Raw genomic sequence first — 23,356 nt, forward strand, 5'->3', positions numbered from 1 at the left:
TAAATGTAAAGTAATGCACATTGGAAAAAATAACCCCAACTATACATACAATATGATGGGGGCTAATTTAGCTACAACGAGTCAGGAAAAAGATCTTGGAGTCATTGTGGATAGTTCTCTGAAGATGTCCACGCAGTGTGCAGAGGCAGTCAAAAAAGCAAACAGGATGTTAGGAATCATTAAAAAGGGGATAGAGAATAAAACTGAGAATATATTATTGCCCTTATATAAATCCATGGTACGCCCACAGCTCGAATACAGATGTGGTCTCCTCACCTCAAAAAAGATATTCCAGCACTAGAAAAGGTTCAGAAAAGGGCAACTAAAATGATTAGGGGTTTGGAGAGGGTCCCATATGAAGAAAGATTAAAGAGGCTAGGACTCTTCAGCTTGGAAAAGAGGAGACTAAGGGGGGATATGATAGAGGTCTATAAAATCATGAGTGATGTTGAGAAAGTGGATATGGAAAAGTTATTTACTTATTCCTTATAGACTAACAGACGTTTTGCAGCATGAGCTTTCGTGGGTGAATACCCACTTCTTCGGATGCAAGAAGTGCATCCGAAGAAGTGGGTATTCACCCACGAAAGCTCATGCTGCAAAACGTCTGTTAGTCTATAAGGTGCCACAGGATTCTTTGCTGCTTCTACAGAACCAGACTAACACGGCTACCCCTCTGATACTTACTTATTCCTATAATACAAGAACTAGGGGTCACCAAATGAAATTAATAGGCAGCAGGTTTAAAACAAAAAAAAAGGAAGTTCTTTTTCACTCAGCGCACAGTCAATCTGTGGAACTCCTTACCTGAGGAGGTTGTGAAGGCTAGGACTATAACAATGTTTAAAAGGGAACTGGATAAATTCATGGTGGCTAAGTCCATTAATGGCTATTAGCCAGGATGGGTAAAGAATGATGTCCCTAGCCTCTGTTTGTCAGAGGGTGGAGATGGATGGCAGGAGAGAGATCACTTGATCATTGCCTGTTAGGTTCACTCCCTCTGGGGCACCTGGCATTGGCCACTGTCGGTAGACAGATACTGGGCTGGATGGACCTTTGGTCTGACCTGGTACGGCCGTTCTTATGTTCTTATGTTCTGGTCACCCTATTAGTACCAAGGTACAACTGGTTGTATTCTGATTTGCAGTTTGAGGTCTAGATCCCCATGGCCCTATATCCTGAAAATGTCTTGAATATTCATTAATTCCTCAAATGAAATAGGGAAGGTGTACTCTGAGGTTGACTGAATGCTGTAGTGGAAGGAGCTTGAGTGAGATTTTCAGGACTGGTATCTTGCCAGCTAGGAATCCAATAAATGAAGCGGATCCAGCACATAATTCTGTGGCTCTGTCTGTCTCCAATTGCCCTTGCTCATGACGACATTTTGGACTTAGACATGGCTTAGACATCACTTGATCTCTGATAGGCTCTTAGTCTTGACACCTTCTAAAATAATAAACACTTTTCACACGGGCATGCTTTAAAGAACATTTCCTAGGCACCTGTGGAAATAATTCACAGGCACACGGTTAGTATTTGAATCACCCTGCAAGTAAGGTTGATGTTGTATTTCTATTCAAGTTTCTTTAGTGCAAATGCCCACATCACAAAAACATCCCCACAGCTAGCACTGAGTGGCATCCTTGTTGGGAGAGGCCAAGGACTGATTGACTTGAAGATAGAACTCACTCTCCCCAGGGTCAGGACTCAAGCACATTAGCTAAGTAGATTGGGGGAAGCTGACAAAAGCCATGCAAAACTGATTTCTTGAAAAAATATAGGACTTCAGTCACTGGCCTGTGAATCTGGAGTCTTTCACTAAATTCAATTTAAACACATTAAAGAAGTTATATAACTAGGCAAAAAAACTCTTACATGGAGTGAAAACCATAAGACTCTATCACATCTGCCAAAAAACTCAGAGAATGTCTCCGTTTTCTCAAAAACACAAACATTGAGAAGCCTGGAAATTAAACAATGGACACCACAAAAATGCAGGTAATGGGATTCAAACAACCTTAACTCTTCCCTGTGTTGCCACCCAAAGAAAAAAAGAGTAGCACTCTTATCCCTCTGTCACATAGGTTCATCTCATCAGTGACCACAGAAGTGTTAATACCTTACTCCGAAACATCCAGGGGTCATGCACATCTAGCCTTCTTCATGACTAAGCACAGTTCACAGAAAAAGTGCCATCTTCTAACAATTTCAGACTGTACAGACTGCTACTAAGGGTGAAGATTTTCTCTGTTCACAAAACCCCCTATACTGACAATTATACAGGTGTCTTTTGAGCACTTTTTTGTATCTACCTATTTAGTTAGACATGAAATTATAGCATATGGAGAAAGCTAAGGTCATGTGGCATGCATAGTGTCAGAGGTTGTATACTCAAAGCAGGGAATCAACCACTTGTCACATATGAAGACTACGGCATATCCTCTCCAATATTACAGTATTTACACTTTGAATACAGAATTAATTTTCTGAGACATTGCAAATAAATCAGTTGATTAGTTTAGCACCTTGTGTAAGTCTATGTTTTTGTCCCACATTGTCTTTATAATAGAATAATTCAGAATCTTCAAGCTTATCATATAGTTATAACTCACTGTAATCTCATGCACTGGCTACATTTGAAGTCTTTTTTAGGATTTATGAGTCTTTTTTTACCATGAGTCTTCATAAATGAAAGCCTCTTCAGCAGGGGCTGACAAATAATATTCTTCTGCAGAGAATTGCCGAAAGAAATGCCCCTTTTCAAAATGGCTGACATATTAGTCTCGCTGGAATTGAAGCCATAGGTTTCCTAGTTAAGAGGCCTTCTTTCAAAATGTCCATTGTCTTCCATTGCTCCCAAATGGGAATGATGCCGTTCTGCTCTCGTGGAAGATTGTGGCCTATGACAGCACAGGGTGCAGCATTAGGACACTGAGTCCTTTGGAAAATCGCAGCCTAAGTCAATAGGAGCAGCTGGGTGATCAGCACTATTGAAGATCAGGACACTTATTTAGATGCCTAAGTCATGCTGTCTGGAGTGGCTCACATCTGAGTGTGCCAATCTCAGGACAGACTGTCAAAGCAGGGCTGGTGTCCCAAAGTGGTGATATGTTCTAGAATTAGATTTCTCCAACTCAGTGATAAGTGTGGTCTCCTACAGCACTGTAATAGTCTTACCATGGAGCCACAGACAGTTCTTTTGGGCTCTCCAGTCTATCTTGCCACTCAGGCAAGCTGGACTTAGTGACAAATAGTCACTTACACCAAAGATCACAAAATATTCTGGGTGCTTCCAGTCCCAAGAGACCAGGCACTTACCCCAGGTCAATTTGTACCTCAGATCTCACCCCAAAGACTACTCCTATAGCCAATCCTGTAATAATATAACTAAAGGTTTATTAACTAGGAAAACTAAATACGAGAGTTATTTGCAGGTTAAAGCAAGCACGTATATATTCACCAATGAGTTTCAGTCTGTGATTCAAAAGGTGATAGACATAGGAATCTGTCAGCATTGAATGTCTTTTCAGGGTTTAATCCAGGTCTTTGCTTTTTCGTTTCTTAGCTCCAGCCCTTGTAAGAGATAAAAATAGCTAGCATGAAGATTTTATTCATTTCCCTCTTCCATTGTTCAAACCAATTGGATGAGGCCTTCTGCATGTACTTCTCCATGCTGGATGAGGCAACCAACAAAGCTCTTGTCCTACAAGGGCCCATTTAATTTTTGATAGTCCTCCTAGATGGATAGGAGGGCCACTCTTCCCATCTGAGTTCACCAGTTCAGAGCAGGCATTTTTACTACTATAAAACAAAATTCTGTTTCACCTTCTACCAGGGAATACAGACATTACAAGTGAGATTAATGCATGGAGCAACTTACAAGCATTTCATGGATTTGAAACACTAAATACATTCTTATAAGACTAATGCAGGGATGGGCAAACTATGGCCCGCGGGCCGGATCCGGCCCTTCAGGGCTTTGGATCCGGCCCTTCAGGGCTTTGGATCCGGCCCGCGGGATTACCCCTGGTGGTGCTGCGGGCCCGGCGCTGCTCTCAGAAGCAGCCCCCGGGCTGGGAGGCAAAGGGCTCCATGTGCGCACGCAGAGCCCTCTGCCCCTCTCCCCCCCCAGGGGCCGCAGCACTTCCTGGAGTGGTGTGGGGACAGAGCAGGCATGCAGGGAGCCTGCCCTGGCCCTGGTGTGCGCCACTGCCACCCCGGAGCCACTTTAGGTAAGCGGCACCGGGCTGGAGCTCAAACCCCTCCTGCCCCCCGCCCCCCAACTTCCTGCCCTAAGCCCTCTGCCTGTACCTCGCACCCCTCCTGCACCCAACTCCCTGCCCTGAGCCCCTTTCTGCACTCCTGTGCATTCCAACCACCTGCCCTGAGCTCCCTGCTGCACCCTGCACCCCGTGCACCCCAACTCCCTGCCCTGAGCTCCATCCTGCACTCCGCACCCCTCCTGTACCCCAGCCCCCTTCCCTGAGCCCCCTCTTACACTCTGCACCCCTTCTCTGCCCCAATCCCTTGTCCTGAGCCCCTTCCTCCACATCCCGCACTCCACCCCCCCTGCCCTGGCCCTGCATACAATTTCCTCACCCAGATGTGGCCCTCGCCCCAAAAAGTTTGCCCACCCCTGGACTAATGCCTACTTTGAACAAAACTAACATACAGGTGAGCTAGTTTGGTTTCCAGCTATGAATTTATCAGTTTTTAGCTAACACCTACGGCCTTGGCCAGAGCTGGCTCTTGGTTTACCAGCATCACAACCTAAGTATGGAATTCAAAGCCTAACTTCAAGCATCCATTTTCACCAATCCTGGCCATAGTCTTCTCATTTTAGTGCGCACCCTCTGCTCCCGCTTCCTTTGCTAGGATTATACATGCTCCTTGCCTGAGTTACCTATGTGCGTGTGTTTAAGTGAAATTCCCAAAATACAACAGCATGATTCTCCATCCATTTTCAGAGGGGAAAAGCAAAGTGGGCCTACATTTGGTGCTACGTTGCAGCCTTTGGATTTCTTCTCCAATCACTGTAACAGGGCTAATGAATTACTTAGGTAAGTCTCACATACATCAAGGGAAGAACAGATAACCAACAGTTTAGCTGTAGCTCTCTCTCACATTAAAATCTGTATTGCAAATAAAAATTGTGTTCAGCCAGCACGAGCCTTCAGACAAAATCACCAGAGATGTCTGTTTTGCCATCCATTATGCTGATGAACTCCCGTCCCATTTTTTGTAATAATACAGTGCACCCTATTTCATATAGTATGGTTTATTTGTTCTGAAGTGTATTTTTTTTAAATGATTCTCAACTTGCTTCTGATTAGCACAGCTAAGATTTTAATGAAATGATTAATTGATTCAGCAGGGTACGCAGACACACAAACAGCTGCTTCAACAGATACAAAAGAATCTCCCTCAAATATAATCACTAACAGGAGGCAGTCCCCATGGATACGGGTTAATTATAAGGTTGATTAAAATATGAAAGGATGGCTGATTCCACAGTGCAGTAGTTGACAAAGTATTTTGTTTTAAATACAAAATTGTTAGCCAAACATAAACTATGAGCCAAATCCTGAGCTGGTATAAATCAGCAAAGATTTATTTAAGTCAATGGATTTATCTTGATTTACACCACCTGGGGATCTGGTCCCTAGTTTTCTAATTATACAGAACATCCAAAAAATTGGAACAGAATTAAAAGTAATGGAATGACACTGATTCTAAATGGCTGTTACTACTCACTGATGCCCTTGTGTCTGTTCACTTGATAAACATGAAACATATGGCTTAATATCCTATCTATTGTCTGTGCAATGCCATGTGCAAGTGACTTGTTCAGAAGAGCTGCAGAATTACAGCTCTTAAAAAATTACTGGCTTGATCATGCTATGGGGAAGAACTAGGAAGCAGAAGCTACAAGTTAGGTGGGAAAGGAGGAAAGAAGTATATTTGGTATCACATGGAGAAACAGGAGAATAAGGAAGTGAGAGGAACATAGCAAAACGAAAGATGCCATGAAGACCTAGAATTGGATAAAGGGACCAAGGGCTTTGCATCTCAGAAAGAGAGTTGCACTGTGATTACATTAAAATGGTCTTGTGGTTAAGGGAGTAGATGTGATTCAGGAGATCTGGCTTTGATGCCTGGTTTTGTCCCAGCCTCCAGGTGTGATTTAGGGCAAGCCACTCAATTTCTCTGTTTCTAATTTGTTATCTGTAAAATGGGGATGATCATGTTTCCTTCATCTAACCCTCAGTCTATCTTACCTGTTTTGCTTGTAAGCTTTCTGAAACGAGGACCGTCTTTCGTTTCTTGTACATACAGTATCTAGAACAATGGGGCCTTGGTGTCAGGGCTCCCAGACGTTACTCTCACGCTACTGTTAAGAGTAATGTATATGAATGGATAAAAGCTGTGATGCCTTGATCACAGCCCTTCAGATCATCTACACGTCCGTCTTTAACACCATAGCATGAGCCTCTGGCTCTGAGACTAGCTGCTGCAGAGTTTTTTCCCCCCAGTGTAGACATACCCACAGTGCTTTAGAAAGGAGGTAACATAATTATTTACAGATGGGGAAGCTGAATCACAGAAAGAGGGAGTGACTTTCCCAAAGTCATGTGACAAGCCAAGAATAAAACCCAGGAGTCTTGTGAATCCCAATCTCTATCCATGGAGCCCCAGTACCCTGTCCATGAGGCTACAGTGCCCCTCCAAAAAATGTTAATAATTCAAAGTGTTTCTTTTTATAAAGAATGCTTTCTGTGGCGGCTTTCAGTAAAGAGAATTTGCAAAGAGATAAAGGCCAGACAGGAAAACTTTTTCATCCACGGCAGGTGGGTAATAGATCAGTAAAATAACTGGAAAAATCTAGGGTCCCTTTGGCAGAAGATGGAGGAGATCATTATTGTGAATAACACTTTATGAGCCAGAGGACTCAGATCCCAGGAGAAGTGTACCATGATCAGTGGAACTGGCATCAGAGGGCCCATGTTCTCTGGATGGACTGTTATTGAGGGGAAGCCAGGTAAAGAGGGAATACGGGGAGTTAGGCAGATGGGCTTGCCTTCCAGCACTGGTCATGGATCTGTGCCTCAGTTTCCCCACCCTGATGATGTTCCACACAAGGCTGAGCCACTGAGGTGCTTGTGGCCCTCCAGTCAAAAGCCAGAAGTCCACGTCCCCTTCCAGGCTTAACACAAAAGTCCAACGGAAACCAAAACACATAGTCTTTCAGCCCTCGCGGAACTCAATTCTTTGTCCCTGTGGTTGCAGGGTGCTTCCTCCCTGTGCTAAACAATATCTTCCCCCTATGGCCTCTAGCTCTTTTTTAGCATCTCTTCAGGCTCCAGTGTCCATTCAGCTCTTCTGTCTCAGCAATCATTGACCCCACTGATGTAGAGCCTGAGAAGGAGAACTTTCGCCCTTACCACATGTTGCAGCCTGGGCCTCTAATTAAGTGCAATCAGCAATGCCAAGCCTCTTCCTTCTCTCAGCTCTGGGTGATTCTCTGTTCTGCCTCTATGCCCTTTCCAGGATAACCATAGCCATCTTCCTGGCAGCCCTCAGCCTTCTGCCTGCATCTCCGGCTAGACCAAAGCTAGGCCTGACTTGCACAAAGCAGCCTCCTCTAGCCTGAGGCACCAGCTTGACCTATACAGCCCCAGTCCGGTTGCATGATTTCCCCCTAGGACCATCCCTTTCAGATCCTTCCACGTGGCCATATTTACCACATTCCCTCTGCCTTAAAGGCCCAACACACCCAATGATGCCCAGGCTTGTGGCATCTGTTCTTCATTACTAGTGGTACAAGCTGTAAACCCTGCAGCCAGGCCTGCTTCCCTTGCTGCCAGTGTGTGAAGTGTGACTAACAAACGGCTCCCCACATTCACAGGGAAGCAGTTGCCCTCAGACAGCCCCAGGCATGGTAAGTGAAAATGAGGAGCCCGACGTGTGTGAGGGCGAAGGACAGAGGGGGAACCGTAGCAGGAGGGGGCACCCCAGAGTGACAGGCAGTGTTGTCGCCTTTGTAGGAAACTGTTTGCTTGGTGCTGTCATGCAAATATCCCAATGAATGCTGCTCTTGCAGGGAGGTAGCCCCGCCCCGCTCTCCTCCACACAGCGAGAACCCTCACCCTGTCCAATCGCTAGTGCCTTGAGCCTCTCAGCGCTGGCACCAAGACCTCCTGCTCACCTGCCTGTCCACTGCTGGCATGTAGCCCTGTGCGGCAGCTAAGGAGCTGCTGCTGCCCAGTAGTTGTGAAGCCTGGAAGGAAGGCAGTGGTGGGGAGGGGTTGAGTCTGGGCTAGTGGAGACACCAACCCCATCCTCTAGCTCATCACCATCTGTGTCTCCATTCCCCAGAGGAAGGGGCAGGGCTTCCCCTCGGAGGGGTCTTACTGCTTCTCTGATCCCCACTGCTGCAGGAATCAGTGATGCAGTCCTGGCGGGTGAGAGTGTGGAGCTGCAGTCTTGGTGCAACCCCAATCTCTGTCTCTCATGCTGCAACTGGTATGGGGGAAGAGCCTCCACCCCAAAGAAATCTCTGCTGGGTTGGGAGGGGGAAGGAACAATTCAGAACCACAGTGTTGTGGCAACAGCAAGCTTCTGCCTGTCCTGGCACAGCCCCCACAACCTATGATACTCCCTCGTGCACCCTGCATCTCTATTGATGGGGAGCAGATCTGCTGAGTAAGAAGGGACAGTTATACATAGTTGCTTTGAGAATCTTAAGTCACAAAGGAAGGGAGAAACTGGGAGTCTAGGAGGAAAAAATGTTTCCAAGAATGAAAAGAGTGAAGATCCACAGACTCAGCCACCATTTATCATTTGCTCAGAGAGGCACCAATAAGCTGTGCAGAGGGTGACTTTCAACTGAGATGAGCTTAGAAAGGCTGTTATTGACTTGGAGAGTTTTTTTCCTGCCTCTGCACCCTGGTCATTTACCTTCCTGGAGCGGTCAGTAATGCTCTAATGCATAGGTGCTGGAAATAGGGCTGCTGCCGCATGCCCTGGCTTGAAGTGGTTTCCATCATATAAAGGGTTTACAGTTTGGTTCAGTGGCTCTCAGCACCCCCCTATACAAACTGTTCCAGCACCTCTGCTCTTGGGTTTTTCTAGAGGATCCTGCAAGATGTAGAGCTTTTCAATGCATAAAAGCAATTGAAACTCATTTTGCCAATATTCATGACCCTACACATAGCCGATTTAAATTTTGTTTATTTCTTTAACAGAATAGAGGAGAGTCACTAGTTGACAAAAGCTGTCATTTTTAGGTGCCTTTACTTTTCTGATGGTGTTCTCACTGCATGTCTTCTTACTACAGGCCTCAGCTCTTGTCTGTCATCTTCCCATGTACCCTGACTCGATAAACACAAGTGTACTCTGGGTTGCCCCAGTTACTCAGCACATTGAATTTTATGTAAACAAAAAATTTGGAAAGTTCACTCTGAAATTAAAAAAAGTTAAGAAAAATCAAAACTTGTGTTACTTTAAACAGTTTTCTTCAGTCCCAGTTCTGTCTCTATATTAACCCTACTATTGGACCAAATTCAGCCCTGAGGTAAGAGGACAAAATTCCCATTGAAATTAATGGGAACTGTGCTGACTTATACCAGGTCTAAGCTTGTCTCAATGTATGTCAAATCAAACTCCAGAGCTCTGAAAGTCTTTAGCACCAACTATGGAAAGCTGAAATTCTCTGCTGAAATCAGCTGCGGTGCGGGCCTGGAACAACAGGAAATTTCAACTACTGCGATCGTTGCCTCTCCAGTTTTGTGTTCTTTCTTTCTTCCCTGACACCCTTTACTCCACTGCTTTGTTCAGGCTGGTACTAATGAAACCTAGGTGTTTCAAAAACCCAGCTGCCTAGCTTCTTAAGCACCTTCCCTCCATTGCTTCTGGTACAAAAGGTTGGGGAAGAGAAAGATGGCTGATTCAGGGAGAAAAGTAGAAGTAAGGAAGAACAGAGTCTAAGTTCAACTCTGATGTACACTGATGTGTTGCCTCTGAAGTTGGTGAAGATGCACCTGCTTGCTGAGTTGGCCCTACAAATATTTTGCTCCCTGCAAAGCCATTGTCTTCTGCAACTTAGAATGACTGTTGCGGGAGCAGGACTTTGCCAAAAGGGGAGAATTTAGCCAGGGGTCTCCTTTGAAAACAAGTTCACACAGGAACTGGGGGTATCATCTCTCCCTTCCCACATCCTCACACAATACAGTTCTGTTCTCCAAAAACACCATTTAACCACTTTGGAATCTCCTCTCAGAGAGAGATTTCTATATCCTCTCCTCTCCAAGACCTGGTAGGCAAACCTGTATGCATACAGTGTCATCTCACCACCCTTTAATGTACCTTCAGTTGGAAAGTTTGAATGGTCTCTTTTCCTGAGTCATACATAAAAGTTCCCAGTAGAGTTTCTTTCCCCGTTTCCTCATCCAGTCCCTAAAATCAGAGTGGGAAGACAGCTGGAAGGAATGATGATGTATTGGAATGTAAACATTCCGAGACCCCCACCATGTCCAGATGAGCCCTGGCTGGCCTGGCCGAGCCCCCACCGAGCCCCAGACTGCCCGACCGAGCTGCCCTGAGTCCTGGGCCACTGGCCCTGAGCCATCGGCCACCCCAAGTCCCCAGCTCACTGGCCACCCTGAGCCTGCCAGCTGTGTCCAGCTGCCCCGGGCCCCAGCTGGTTGGAGTCCCAGGCCCGCCCACCCGAGTCCCCATCAGCTTCAGAGGAGAAGAGGAGTGAGGGCACGAAGAGGAGCAGTGTGGGCAGGGCCACAGGGCAAAGCAGGATGCAGAAGTGGGGCCTTGGGGCAGAGCATGGGTGGGGTCACAGCCTGGGCGCCCTTCCTGCAGCGGCGCTCCAAAGGCAGCAGACCAGCAGTGTGCCTCCAGAGGGAGGTGCGCCACAACCTGTTTGGGGAGGCTTATTATACTCGCCACCCATGCTCACAGCATGAGCCCCGTGAGCTCAAGGCAGTTGACCCCAGGCCCTGAGATTTGCTGTGGTCTTTTTTTATTCAGTGTAGAAGTACCCTAAGTCTTTGCTGCAATTTCAAGTGAGCTCCCCTAAACCTATTGTGTGATGATGTTAAACTGCTGCTGCTTCCACTTAAGAGGTGGATGATGTTATCCTTCTGAATCCTTTACCAATAGCACAAGGTTGTTGTGAGGCTTAGTTATTATTTGTAAAGTCACTTTGAGATACTCAGACAAAAAGGACTATAGAAATGAACACTGTTAATAGTGATAAAATTACCACCTCATCTGAAAAATTTCCTTAAACTTGTGCATAGCTGTGAAGAGAACAGGCCTCATATCCTGTAAACAGACATACAAAGCAAGTCTCTTTTCTTGTATTTATCCACCAAAAAATTCCAGTTTAAAAAGTTAAAGGCAGATACTCACACATACAGCAAAATCCTTTGGGGCGCTAGTTACATCTCCAGAAGGAGAGATTGCTTTAGAGATGTGCTGAAGTGTAACAGCGGTTGGGTAAATTTTTTCAGGCAACTTAATTACTACCTGACCCTGAGATCCTTGGAAAGCCCAGCAGTTTCCAGGGTGAACGTCTGGCTGGAAGCAGAAACCAACTCCAATTAACACTAATGGAGTAACACATCCCACAAACAGGTGTATTCAGTGAAAAGCACAAAAATTGGTGTCTTCTGTTATTTGACTTTATGCTGGTAAATTAATACAGTTCTATCAAATCTACAAAATGTAGATTTCCTTGCCTGTCTATCACCTGAACAGAGAGCTTTAATATTTTATGACACTGAGTTCATAGATCAAACCTGAGACTTTCTTATTATTTATTATAGGGAAAATTGCCTTTCCAATAACACTTGAACTTAGTCCATCAGAGTCAATAAAGTTCCATCTTTCTATTACACATCTGCACTGGGGCCCAAGAATGATTTTTAAATCAGGCCAGAGGTGTTTGCAGTCATTCAAAGCATGGGTCTAAAGATTAAAGATCACAGGCAACAGAAAAGAACATGGTTTTCAGTGGTGTTAAGTACAAATGCCAGCAGGAAGTTGGGGCAAAGAAATAACATGCACATAAAAGGGATTTTTGTTCTGATACAGTAATTCTTCCACTACTGGGAGCAAATGGTTTCTATGAACTAAAATGCTGTAACTAGCCTGAGTGTACCCAGGAACCTGGTGAAGAAGGCTATGACATATTCAGAGTGGTACACATTGGAGGTTGCTCCCAGTGGGCCTGATTCACCCTCATAAAAACACTCATGCCATAATGTTGGGTTTACAGGAAATTACTTGATTTCTTCACCCTTCTTGGAGGAAGAAAGGGAATCGCTACTATTACTTTTTATTGATTATTTCTATTGCATTAGTGCCTAGAGACCCCAAGGACCATCAGGGGCTTGTGGTGCTAAGACACTAAGAAACGTTGCGGGAGACATGGCCCTTGCCCTAAAGATCTTACAATCTAAGGTCCCAGTCCAGTACCCATGGACGTTAATGGGAATCTTTCCAGTGACTTCAGAGGGCACTGGATCAGTTGCTAAGGAGGCAAGCAACATATGAAGGGCGAAGGAGAGAAAGACAATTAAAATGTATAGATTTTTATATGCATTAACTACACATTTATGTCCTTGGGGTTTTTAGTCTGTGTAAATAAAGAAGCAAAAACTCCACTGATGTCAGTTTTTAGAGTAGCAGCCGTGTTAGTCTGTATCCACAAAAAGAACAGGAGTACTTGTGGCTCTTTAGAGACTAACAAATTTATTTCAGCATAAGCTTTCGTGGGCTACAGCTCATTTCTTCTATGCATCCGAAGAAGTGGGCTGTAGCCCATGAAAGCTTATGCTGAAATAAATGTGTTAGTCTCTAAGGTGCCACAAGTACTCCTGTTCTTTTTACTGATGTCAGTGGGCTTCAGATCAGGCTCAAAGGCCCTCATCCACAAAGATACTTAGGTGCCTAAAACCCAGACTTAGGCAACTATGTCTTGGGTTTAGGTGCTTATGTTCCAGTTTTAGGCTTCACTGCGATCCAAAAAATTTCTGCTGAATGTTGTAGGTGCCTAATCTGACTCGGTGCCAAAGTCTTCTGGGTAAAAGTTCCATTGGCAACTATGTTTCTGCCTCTAAATATATGCACTGCTGCCTTCCTCTAGGCCACCAGACACCTATCTCACATCAAAGCCTGAGCAAGAAAGAGAGAGAGAGAGAGTACAGTGCAGTATAGTGGTTAGGGCACCAGCTGGGAGGTGGGAGACCTGGGTCCAGTCCCCCACTTCAATGACTCATTTATCCATAGCAGAACAGCTTCAACAGGAGAGATTGAGGAAGCCACACATTAGTATATCCCATATCTCAGTGGTTAGAGCACTCTTGGGAGAAGACCCCGTTCAAATTTCTTCTCTCCCCCTGCAGAGGGGCGAATTTAACCTGGGTCTCCAACATGTCAGGTTAGAGCTCTAATCACGGGGCTAAAAGTTATAAGGTGGGAACATCCTCCTCTGGCCTTTTATGTGGAGCAAGGTAGGCACCTAACTCATTCTCACAAGAAATGACTTGGGCACCTAAGCCATTTAACTCCAGGAGAGGGGTTCCCCTTGTGAATCACTAATTAGAATCAGGCACCTATCTCCAAGAGAGGGGAGGGCTTTAGGACACCCCCTCTCATCAGCATCTCCCATCGGCTAGCTTAGGAGACACCCTGCCTAGTATGATGACTTTTGTGGATCCCATTGTAAGTTGCCTATCTCTTTCTATTCATTGTATAGGAAGCCTAGGTGCCTAACTCAGGCTTTGTGGTTCACAGTGTTGTTCCTGTGACTTTTCAGGCACCTAACTTTTAGGTGCCATGGTACTGAGCGTTGCAACGCCTAATTCCCTTTGTGGGTGTGGGTTTAAATACATGTTATCTACACCCGACTGCCCCTCAACCTTTCCTTAATTAGTTGGCTAACTAATTGTAGGTCCATCACTGAAGAACAGGTTTCTTGAGACAGTTTTTGAATGAGGACATTTGAAAGTAGTATAAGAGAATACACAAAGTAGACAGATGTGCTCTACCTGTAAAATAGTATCTGGAGGGTTTGCAGAAGAAAAGAACCACGAACCAAAACAACACCCCTCTGTTCTCCCAAGTTCAAAACTCTTAGATGTTCTGTCTGTATCAATGGTGGCACCTGCAATTAAAATATGAATAGATTAAGAAAGCCCAGACCCTATGACAAGCAGTGGATTACAAGATATTTCTAATGTTACATATAGACCATCAGTCTATCCATTCTATGTTCCTCATAGCGGTATCTGAATTCCTAGGTGTCAAAGAAAAAGAGTGGCTACAATGTCTTATGGCTGGATTTATGTCACAATATGATGTAGAGAACATCCCATAATGATCTGATATGGAGATTATCATGGTATAAATGATGAATCAATATCTATAATGGGTTTATGTCACACTATTGTAAGGAAAATCAAGATCTCCCATTCACCTTGGTGAAGTGCATAAATCAGTGCAGAGAAGAATGTCTCAGATACTTTTTTAAAAGTTCATAACAACATTACCAGAGACATCATGGTCTACTGGTGATGGGAGAGGACAGGGATTCTGCTGGCTTGGGTTGTATCCCTGACTCTGCCACTGACTTCTTGTCTGAACATAGGCAAGTCAGCTTAGCACCTCTGTGTATCAGTTTCCCCAGTTTGTTAAGGAGAAATAACTATACTTATCATTGTAAAGGTGCTATATAAGAGCAGAATGCTATTACCTATGGATTTCTGAGCCCAGTCAGGCATCTGGACATGGTCCTCATAAACCTTCTTAAATGCTACATTTATCATCTCTAGCACTTGCTGAAAAAAAAGAGAAGACATAAGGTAATGAAGGGAAAGATATTTGCAAACAACATAAACACTCACAGGCACTTAAGGAGAAATACTCAGTGTCAATGAGAAAAATCACAATAAAACACACAACCGTAACTTCCATCTCAAATAAGTTTTCCCAGTAACTGTTGGAAGGATATAAACTCATTCAGCTATTGAGGCGGAGGCCACACAGTAAAGCTCTCCACTGCTGTGTCAGATACCTGGGTTTGGTTTCCACATCATTCTATTGTTCTAGAGGCCAGCTGACTATGCGAGCACCATGAGTACCATCCAGTCCCCAGAATGCGAGGAAGAGTATCTCACCACTCAGTAATGATCCAGATAGAGAGCTAAGAAGAGGCACTGATGGAGAATCTTATATACTCCTTCACTAAAGTTGGTGGCTCAGTTAAAAGTGACTTTGAGAACAGGTATCAAGGCTAAGGAATTGAAATGATCATGTCTCCATGATGGGAAGAGAGGGTTAAGTTAAAAAACAAAAACTAGCCCTTATTACTATAAGATGTATTTATACAGTGTTTCCATCCAAGGAGTTCAAAGCACTTCATAAAGACAGGGAAGTATTATCTCAGTTGTACAAATGGAACAATAAATGCATAAAAAGTTTAAGAGACATGCCCATGGTCACAAAGCAAGACAATGGCAGAGTCAGGGTGTGACAGGGTGATGATTCAGCCTTCAGTCACGCCAGCTTTCATTTAGGGGAATAAATTAATGCTGGCTGGAGGTAATCTGGACCTAATTGAGGAAGCAGAGACAGCTGTCACCTAATTAGCCTGGAGCTGTATAAAAGCCTCAGAAGGAAGCAGCCAGGGACAGGGGCAGAAAGAAAGGGAAATGGGGAGGATAGCACTTCCCTTCTGTCTGCAGACAATGAAGGGCCAACTGTATATGGTGAAACAGTGGTGGGAACAAGTCTGTAAATAAACTGCATGAGTAGTTACTAACCCCAGGGTGACTTTGTGAATCTAGCAGAGGCAGGAGCCAAAGGGGGCCCTGCCATGCTCTGCTACACAGGGACACAACACAGCTTTCCTGACTCTCAGTTCAATGCCTTAATTACTACACTCACTGCCTCTGAAATTAAGTTTGCTATCCTGTAGTGTAAGAAACACCTCATACCTCTAGCTGCAGTTTAGGATCAACTGTTTAAGGACTATGGGATTCCAGATTATACATTTCCAGGAACAAGTAGGAACCTAAACAATTTTACTGGTATAGTGCCAGCCACATGGTAATGTTCAGTGTTACACTTCCAAGACATTTTGGTGAGCAATGCCATAATTACCAAAGTTCTAGCAGATACTGTCAGAGCACAGCAGTGAGAAATCTCCAAGAGTGAGATTTCAACTCTGCTCCCAGCAAAGTCAGTGGTAAATCTCCCACTGACTTCAATGGAAGCAGTGTCAGGCCAGTGCTGAGTGTTTTGAAAATCCCATCCATAATGTTCAGGTCCATAGCAAAGACTAACAGGCCCTAATTGGCTGGGAACGGTGTGACAGGAAGCAGTGTGAGGGTATGGGGAGAGCTACAGAAAGGTCTAATTATACAATTCCAGCCTCTTACATCTCTGTTCTCTCCTGGGATGTCACTCTCCTCCAGGATTTCTTGAACAGAATGCAGGATACCCTCCATCACACCATTGATCTCTGCACGCAGATGCTGCATCTGCTCTTTAATGTGTTCTATTTCATGGACTTTTTCTTCCAATAAAGTGTGTGACTGCCTTGAAAACATGGAAAAACAGATATTACACACTATTCTGTATTCAGTGAGAACAAGAGACTGCAAATACACCCGTGCCTCTCTTTTTGCTGGTCAGATGGACAAACTTGCCCCATTCCCTCCATATTTAGGAGAATCAGTTTTCATTGATACCAGATATAATGCTGCTGTAATCTGGACAGGACCTCTGCTGCCTTTGTGCACTTGGAGTGCCGTGGTTAACCTGAGACTGCATTCCTGAGGACATCACTGTCATCACTAGGGATAGAACCTAGGACCTTCAGTTGCAAAAGCAAGAACCCCTGTACTGCTTCAGTAAAAGGAGTCACTCTATTAGCTGAGTAAGCCAGCTCTAATCCTCAGAGTGAACCAGCTACTAGGAGACATAATCATTCATATTTAGCCAGAGAGTTAGTGACACCTCCACTGAAGTAGGGAATAAATTCATTGTCAAGAAATCCCTCTTACCACAGTGACTTCAGCTCTGTTTCGTGTAGCTCTGTCGTTTCCTGTAAGAGAAAGGCAAGCAAATATACTAACCACTAATACGGTCTCAGTGGAGACTTCTCAAGGTAGGCAGGGTAGACATTCCTTCCTCTCTTTGGAGTCAGATACAATATGCCCAATGAATTGACACCAGTAATCCCAGTGCATATAGGGAGTCGCATCCTGCAGCCCCAACTTTTCCCTTATACAGTACAGGCAAAAGTCTTATTAATGTTAATGGCCATTCTGCCTGTTTGATGAAAGTGCAAAAACCACAGGAGCCTGTCACAGATGCTGTGGGTTGCAACTTTGTCTAGGAAGGCAGTTACTGAAGCTGCTTCTCATTTTGGCTCAGAGGAGGTTTCTTTCCTGTCCCAAGAGACACTTACCTGTGATGCTAGCCCCTCTGCTAATCTCCTGGACGATAGTGAGCCAACACAGTAAATACCTGCTGCAAATCACACACACAACAGAGAATTATTTCATCAAAATTTGTAATCACCACCAAGACAGGTTATCTTCTTCCAAACCCACATAACATGTTGACTACGGAGAGCTGAAGTTGGGGTGCATATAGCTCTGAAAAAACTGTGCTCCAGTCTATCAGACTTATGCCCAGTCTCAGAGATCCACATACCCATGACATGATTATTGCAACTCAATATATTTAGGAATGCTACCACACCCTCTGAGAGCTTCAACTGGTACAGAATGCAGCAGCCAGTCTTCAGGACAACACTGGTCATGGTGAACACATCTCCCCAATACTCCTCTCTCTGAATTCTCTCTCCTCTGAACAGAGTTCAGGCCTAGGTCTCTGTCCTGACATTCAAAGCCATCCCTGGGATTGGCCCTGGCTATCTGAGATTGTCTCCCCTCTCACATGTGTGACCTCCCAGAATGTTCCTCCTGAACAGTGCAATGTCATGTTGACCAATAATGGGAGGCTCCTGAGGAAGAGAGACAAAACTTTCAAAGGAGCTGGTTCTAGACGATGGAACTCACTTGCTCCCACAAGAGATATGAATGGCTAGAGTCCTCACCACATTCAGGACTAAATGTGCAATTTAGCCCTTCAACTTCACTTTCCTCACAAGAAAGGACTTCCTCACACAGAAAAAAATCTCTGCATACTACCCCCCTACTCTGTCTCCCACAACCCAACCTATCCCCATTCCTCCCCAAAACCTATCAACTAACCAACCTATTTACTCCAGCAGGATGGCAAGGAAAAGAAAGGGTGATTGTTATTTGGAAATACTAGGAGGAGCTTGGAGGTGTTTTGGGCCATGGAATTATCTAGGTAGAGAGTGAAGAAAAACACACACATAAAATAACAGAGTGAGCTCTAGCCATAAGAATCCCTAAATCAATGCAATTAGATTAATTCAGTAAGCAGGCATTTTTGTTTCTAAACTGGAAGTTGAGATTAGATCTTTATATGTCCCCTGAATTCCATGAATACTCACCATAAATGATTGGAACCAGCAACAACAGGATCTTGAAGAATTTCTTGCCATTCTGCAAGGTGATTAGGTTTCTGAAGGAGACCAAGCACAGAGTTATCACAGCATCCATACATAACCATACAGTCTTGTTCTGATATTGCATTTATTTGGGCTGGGACAAATCCAGTAAGCCCCATTGCAGGCTAATAGCACCCATTTGGGAGCGGAACTGATGTGGTTCTGCTCTGAAGTGAGGGCTTAGTTGCAGAGAGCTTGCATAGAGGTCCCTTCCTCCTGCGTTCCATAGAAGATTCTGCATGCCCTAATCTAAAATGCAGCAGAATTGGGGATAGGGTGGGGATAAGGCAAAGAGGAAGCAAGACATGGCTGATGGATCTGTGACTAGCGAAACTGGGCCAGAGAGACTGGTCAAATCATATCCATGGACTTTGAGGGAAGAAGCATCAGTCAGATGCTACTGCGGCCCTTAGGCTTCAATAGCAGCCATATACTCTATACCCTGGGCCTCACAGCACTCTCCTCTGATTAGCTCGTTTACTCAGGCTGTTTTCAGGCACTGAGATTTTGGCCAATGGCAGTTCTAGGTAGTGAGCCAGCAGAGGGACTTTGTTACTATTTGGTTTCATGAGCAGCTGCCACAGAACTGCACAGAACCTGTCCCAGTGACAATCCGAACAGTCGCCAATGTGAATCATGGACTTCTCGTTTCTAACTGGACCCACAGGCCCATTAACTCATATCCCAGTCTCTCTGGCCCAGTTTCCTATTGTGACTCCTGAATATCCATTTCCTCCACAATACACCCTTCAGAAGAATTTTACTTTCACGCTTACTTTCTGGAGATACAAGCCTTTATGAAGGCTCTTGGGAGGAAGACAAAGGCCATTATCAGAAGGCACGGGATGTTAAATACTGTTCCTGTGAAAACAAACCACAAAGCAGTTAGGGCTTGATCTAACGGACATCAAAAACTATGGGAGTTTTTCCATTGATTTCAATGGGCTTTTGATCAGCCCCTTACTTTAAATTGCTTCTACATTCGCATCTTCATTAACCCACCGATGGGACATCACACACAATATTCATTAGCACACACATACACCAGGATTTTCCTACATTATTACATTTGTTTACATTAGTGGTTCCAATCTCAGGGTCGCATAGGTGTTTTCTGGGGGTGGTGTGGGGAGCACAACTTTTTATGTGAAATAGGGAAAGTGACTTTAGCCTTTATTACTATTAATTATTATAATGTAGCCCCAAGTGTGTGCCATGCCCTTTACAGACAAATGTAAAGACAAGGTATCTGCCCAAAAAAGGCTGAAAATTTATCCTTCCAAATGTAACCTGCAGACTGAATTAGGTGAATTTAATTTACAGTACAGCATATTCTTTCATGGACTTGTAGGAAAACCGTATTTTAGAATATGTAAAAGAAACTACTGACTAGCATAATCTAACCCTAAAGTTGTTGCCTCATTTCTGCCTCCAGAGTGGAAATCAGGCTTTTCCAGTTTTCTGATTCTCACCAAAGTCAATACGGTTCTGCCCACTGATGCCAAGAACATTCCCTGACATTCTGGAATTGATTGGATTGAGTTTTCCAGAGTTGCTGTGTTACGGACAGGTAGATAGACAAAGATGCCATGGAGTTGTGTGTAGGGCATCACATCTTTGGACCAGTAAGAAAACAAACAAAATAAAAAATGCACATCAGCCTTTCTTGCCAGTGAAATTACACATCTGTTAGTTGCATCAATGCAATCCTTTGCATTCCGCTCTCCATGTCAGACTACCTGCCCTTGATGCAGCTTTTGCTTGTGAAAGCTTTCCTTACTCTTGCCACTGAGCATCAGGAATATATATTATAAGAGAAAAAGTTCCATCGTACATACGTAGCACACTCTTTTGGGGTGGCAGAGATCCACTGGATGATGAAGCATTGGTGTTGGTCTCAACCGCCAAGTAGGACATTCTGGTAAATACCTCACCTGTCAAAGAAACATCATGTCATTAGGCAGGCAACCTGTCCCAGCTTCCTTTCTATTTTCCTCCAACCATTCAGGTGGAGTCTAAGTGCTTCTGGGATCTACAATTTGTTTTCTCTGTGTCTCCCCTTCCATTGCTCTTCTCCTGTTCTCTTTCTGCTGTAACTGGTGGGTAGATGTGACCAACAAAATGCCTTGAGACTAGATTTCCTGTTCTCACGGTGGGCTGCACAGACTGCTCATACCCTATAGAATAGCACTTGCTATCTGGAGATCATTTGCTGGCCCTTAGTGGTGGTGCCTCCTTCACTGAAGAGCCTCAGCAAATGAAGATGCTGTAATGGAGGAGATTAAAGTATAGCAGGCTTCTCTAGCAACTGCTGCAGCCATAAGAGGAGGAATGAAAGGAACTCATTATCCAGTGTAAACTTAAGCATTAGAGAAAGTTTATTGTTCTGTATTTCTATGCCATGGGCTTCAGTGGGAGCTTGTCAAGACCCCATGTCTTCTGTTTGGCTCAGAGAGATATCATGAACCCTTTATTCTGTGTAGCTATCTGTTACAGTTGGCCTGTGTGATTGGGCAGTGTTTTCTGGTTATGATTAGATAATATTTTATGTGCATGTACACTCAATTACCCTGAAGAAAAGCTAAAATGCACACAGGGAGTCCAGTTATGTAAACCTTCTTGCCATGAACTTCCTGACTTCCCACTTGCATGAACAAGGGTTGCAGGATCAGGACCGCCTATATTGTAGGGAGGGATTAAGCTTGCCAGGAGTGCTAGTGTTGTGAAATGTATGTCCGCTGAACTCTTGCCTTTCTGCCTGTATTGACAGGTTTTTAAAAAACATCTGGTTTGCCAACTTTTTTCCATGGAAAGCAGGGAAAATAAAAATCCCCCTTTAGCACTAATTATAGTATTTTACACTTTCACTCCCAAAGGACCCCAGAGTGCTTTACAAACAAAAACGAAGAACTGTTCTTTAGTTGGACTTACTCTCATCTGCCTGGCGCTTCTCAGTTGTTTTTGAAGACCCTTGGCTAGAAGTGGTGAGAGTTGATTCAGCAGAGTTACTCCTAGGCATTGTCTGTGACGGTAAGTTCCTATTGAGAGAAAGAAGGGGGTAAATTACCCACCAGTTCCATTATTTAACTAGGCAATGAGGAACAGCCAGCTTTTTAGGTCACAGAGGAAACATCTGCAGCAACAACAACAAAAAGATACAGAAAAGGTACCCCCACCCACTCTCTCATGTTCCAGAATCACACTGCTGGCTCTCCCAGATGGGAGCCTCAATGAACAGCACACCCCAGTTATCCAGTTTAGAACTAGACATCCAATTTTAACTCTCCCTTGGAAGAAAACTCCTTTAAACCTGCTTCTACAATACAAATATTATTAGTTTCCCTAAATAATCACCAGTACAGAAAACATGGCCGTGTTCTCCCATGATCCAAAAAGAAAAAGGGATAAATAGAACTCTTACGAATGATAACTGGTAAGAGAAGGCTGGAGAGAAAGTGGGTGCTAATTTAAAGGTGAGTCATATCAATCTATGTCAAGTATGTTGGGTCACTGTAGAAGCAAATTATATATTTGTAAAGATTTTACCAACTGAAGTTGTCTGGTTGCCCAGCCAATTTTTAGTCATTAAACAGGAGACAGTCACCCATCTTTAGCAGCAACATCACAGTTCCTCTGATTAAAGGCTGCAGAATCCGGCTCTAAACTGGGATTGTCCCACAAAATGTGGGATTTGTGGGTCCAAAAGCTGGTGATCATTGTATTAGTTTCTAGTTTGTGCTGCGATGCCCCCAACTGAATGGTATTCATATGCATGGTGTTATTTAACTCACGCTACACCAGAAACCCCCCCTAAACACCTCTATACCTATGTGTCTGGAATCCTGACATCGCTGACCCCCTTGAATTATCACTTCTGTCGCTATCAGTTTTGTTCTCTCGAGAGGCCGTTGACAACAGTCTTGGTCTTCTCTACAGATTATTTTTTCCATTCATTACAGTGAAAGTGAAGCAAGAATTGGATGAGTACATAAATTTACAGCCCTCTTGGACTGGTATCTCAGACCCACAAAATCAATATGAGATTTTTAAAAACAACAACAAAGCCACACCTGATAGAGGCCAACAGCCAGTCAGTGACAGCCCAGTAAACGGCCTGCAGTGAGTAAATAGGATGGCAGTTGTACTGGTGACATTGTAACAGACTAACCAGGATGACAGTTGCTGGCAGTTGACAGTTGCTGGCTCAGAGTTAGGAGAGCAGTGTGACAGTGTTAAATGTTATGTGGGCAAGAGAAGTTACTGACAAGGCCATCTGATATACTTAGAGCTGTGTAACTACTTTTAAAGTGGCACCTGCCAGGTGGGCTGGGCAGTCCTTAAAGAGACAGGCCCTTGATTTAGGCAGGGATCAGCTAAAATGACTTTCATCATATAGGGAGTTAGGATTAAGAAGCATCGTTTGACCAACTGGCGGTTGTGTAGGCCTGCAGAGGGATGGAACTGAGGAGCCGGGGAAGGGAAGTGGCTGAACCTTACGTGAGGGCCGGTAAGAAGCACCCTAACAAGTGACAGGGAGATAAGCACCTGGCTCACAACAGCTCAGTGAGCCACACACTTTTCCCTGGTGGCTACATCATGTGCTCTAAAAATCCTCTTTAATTTCAGAGACAATGTAAGTCTCTAGCTCTTGGGCACAAAAACAACTTTCAGAATAAAAGCTGAGTGTAAACCGCAGCAATGAGGGCTGCCTGAGTCTTCATGCAGCCT

General features: G+C 44.3%; 1 protein-coding gene across 5 annotated transcripts; it reads right to left on the reverse strand.

Annotated features, from left to right (window-relative positions):
- Positions 1-9,219: 9,219 nt before the first annotated feature.
- LOC123372227 (SUN domain-containing protein 3-like) lies at positions 9,220-23,048 on the reverse strand. 5 transcript variants are annotated; one of them, XM_045020228.1, is made up of 13 exons: positions 22,699-23,048; positions 21,560-21,666; positions 20,467-20,562; positions 19,405-19,489; positions 18,572-18,642; positions 17,492-17,553; positions 17,085-17,125; positions 16,458-16,617; positions 14,771-14,855; positions 14,067-14,182; positions 11,425-11,592; positions 10,366-10,455; positions 9,220-9,460 (listed from the first exon to the last, which is right to left on the reverse strand). In XM_045020228.1, exons 2-13 carry the CDS (start codon positions 21,645-21,647, stop codon positions 9,341-9,343), a joined length of 1,182 nt encoding a protein of 393 aa, XP_044876163.1. In that variant the 5' UTR covers positions 21,648-21,666; positions 22,699-23,048; the 3' UTR covers positions 9,220-9,340. The 5 variants fall into 5 exon arrangements, with proteins under 5 accessions (XP_044876163.1, XP_044876162.1, XP_044876161.1 ...); XM_045020227.1 differs by lacking the exon at positions 22,699-23,048 and adding an exon at positions 22,455-22,665 and having other exon boundaries at positions 17,492-17,550; XM_045020226.1 differs by lacking the exon at positions 22,699-23,048 and adding an exon at positions 22,455-22,661.
- Positions 23,049-23,356: the final 308 nt, after the last annotated feature.

Source organism: Mauremys mutica, chromosome 6, assembly GCF_020497125.1.
Source record: "Mauremys mutica isolate MM-2020 ecotype Southern chromosome 6, ASM2049712v1, whole genome shotgun sequence".
NCBI lineage: Eukaryota > Metazoa > Chordata > Testudines > Geoemydidae > Mauremys > Mauremys mutica.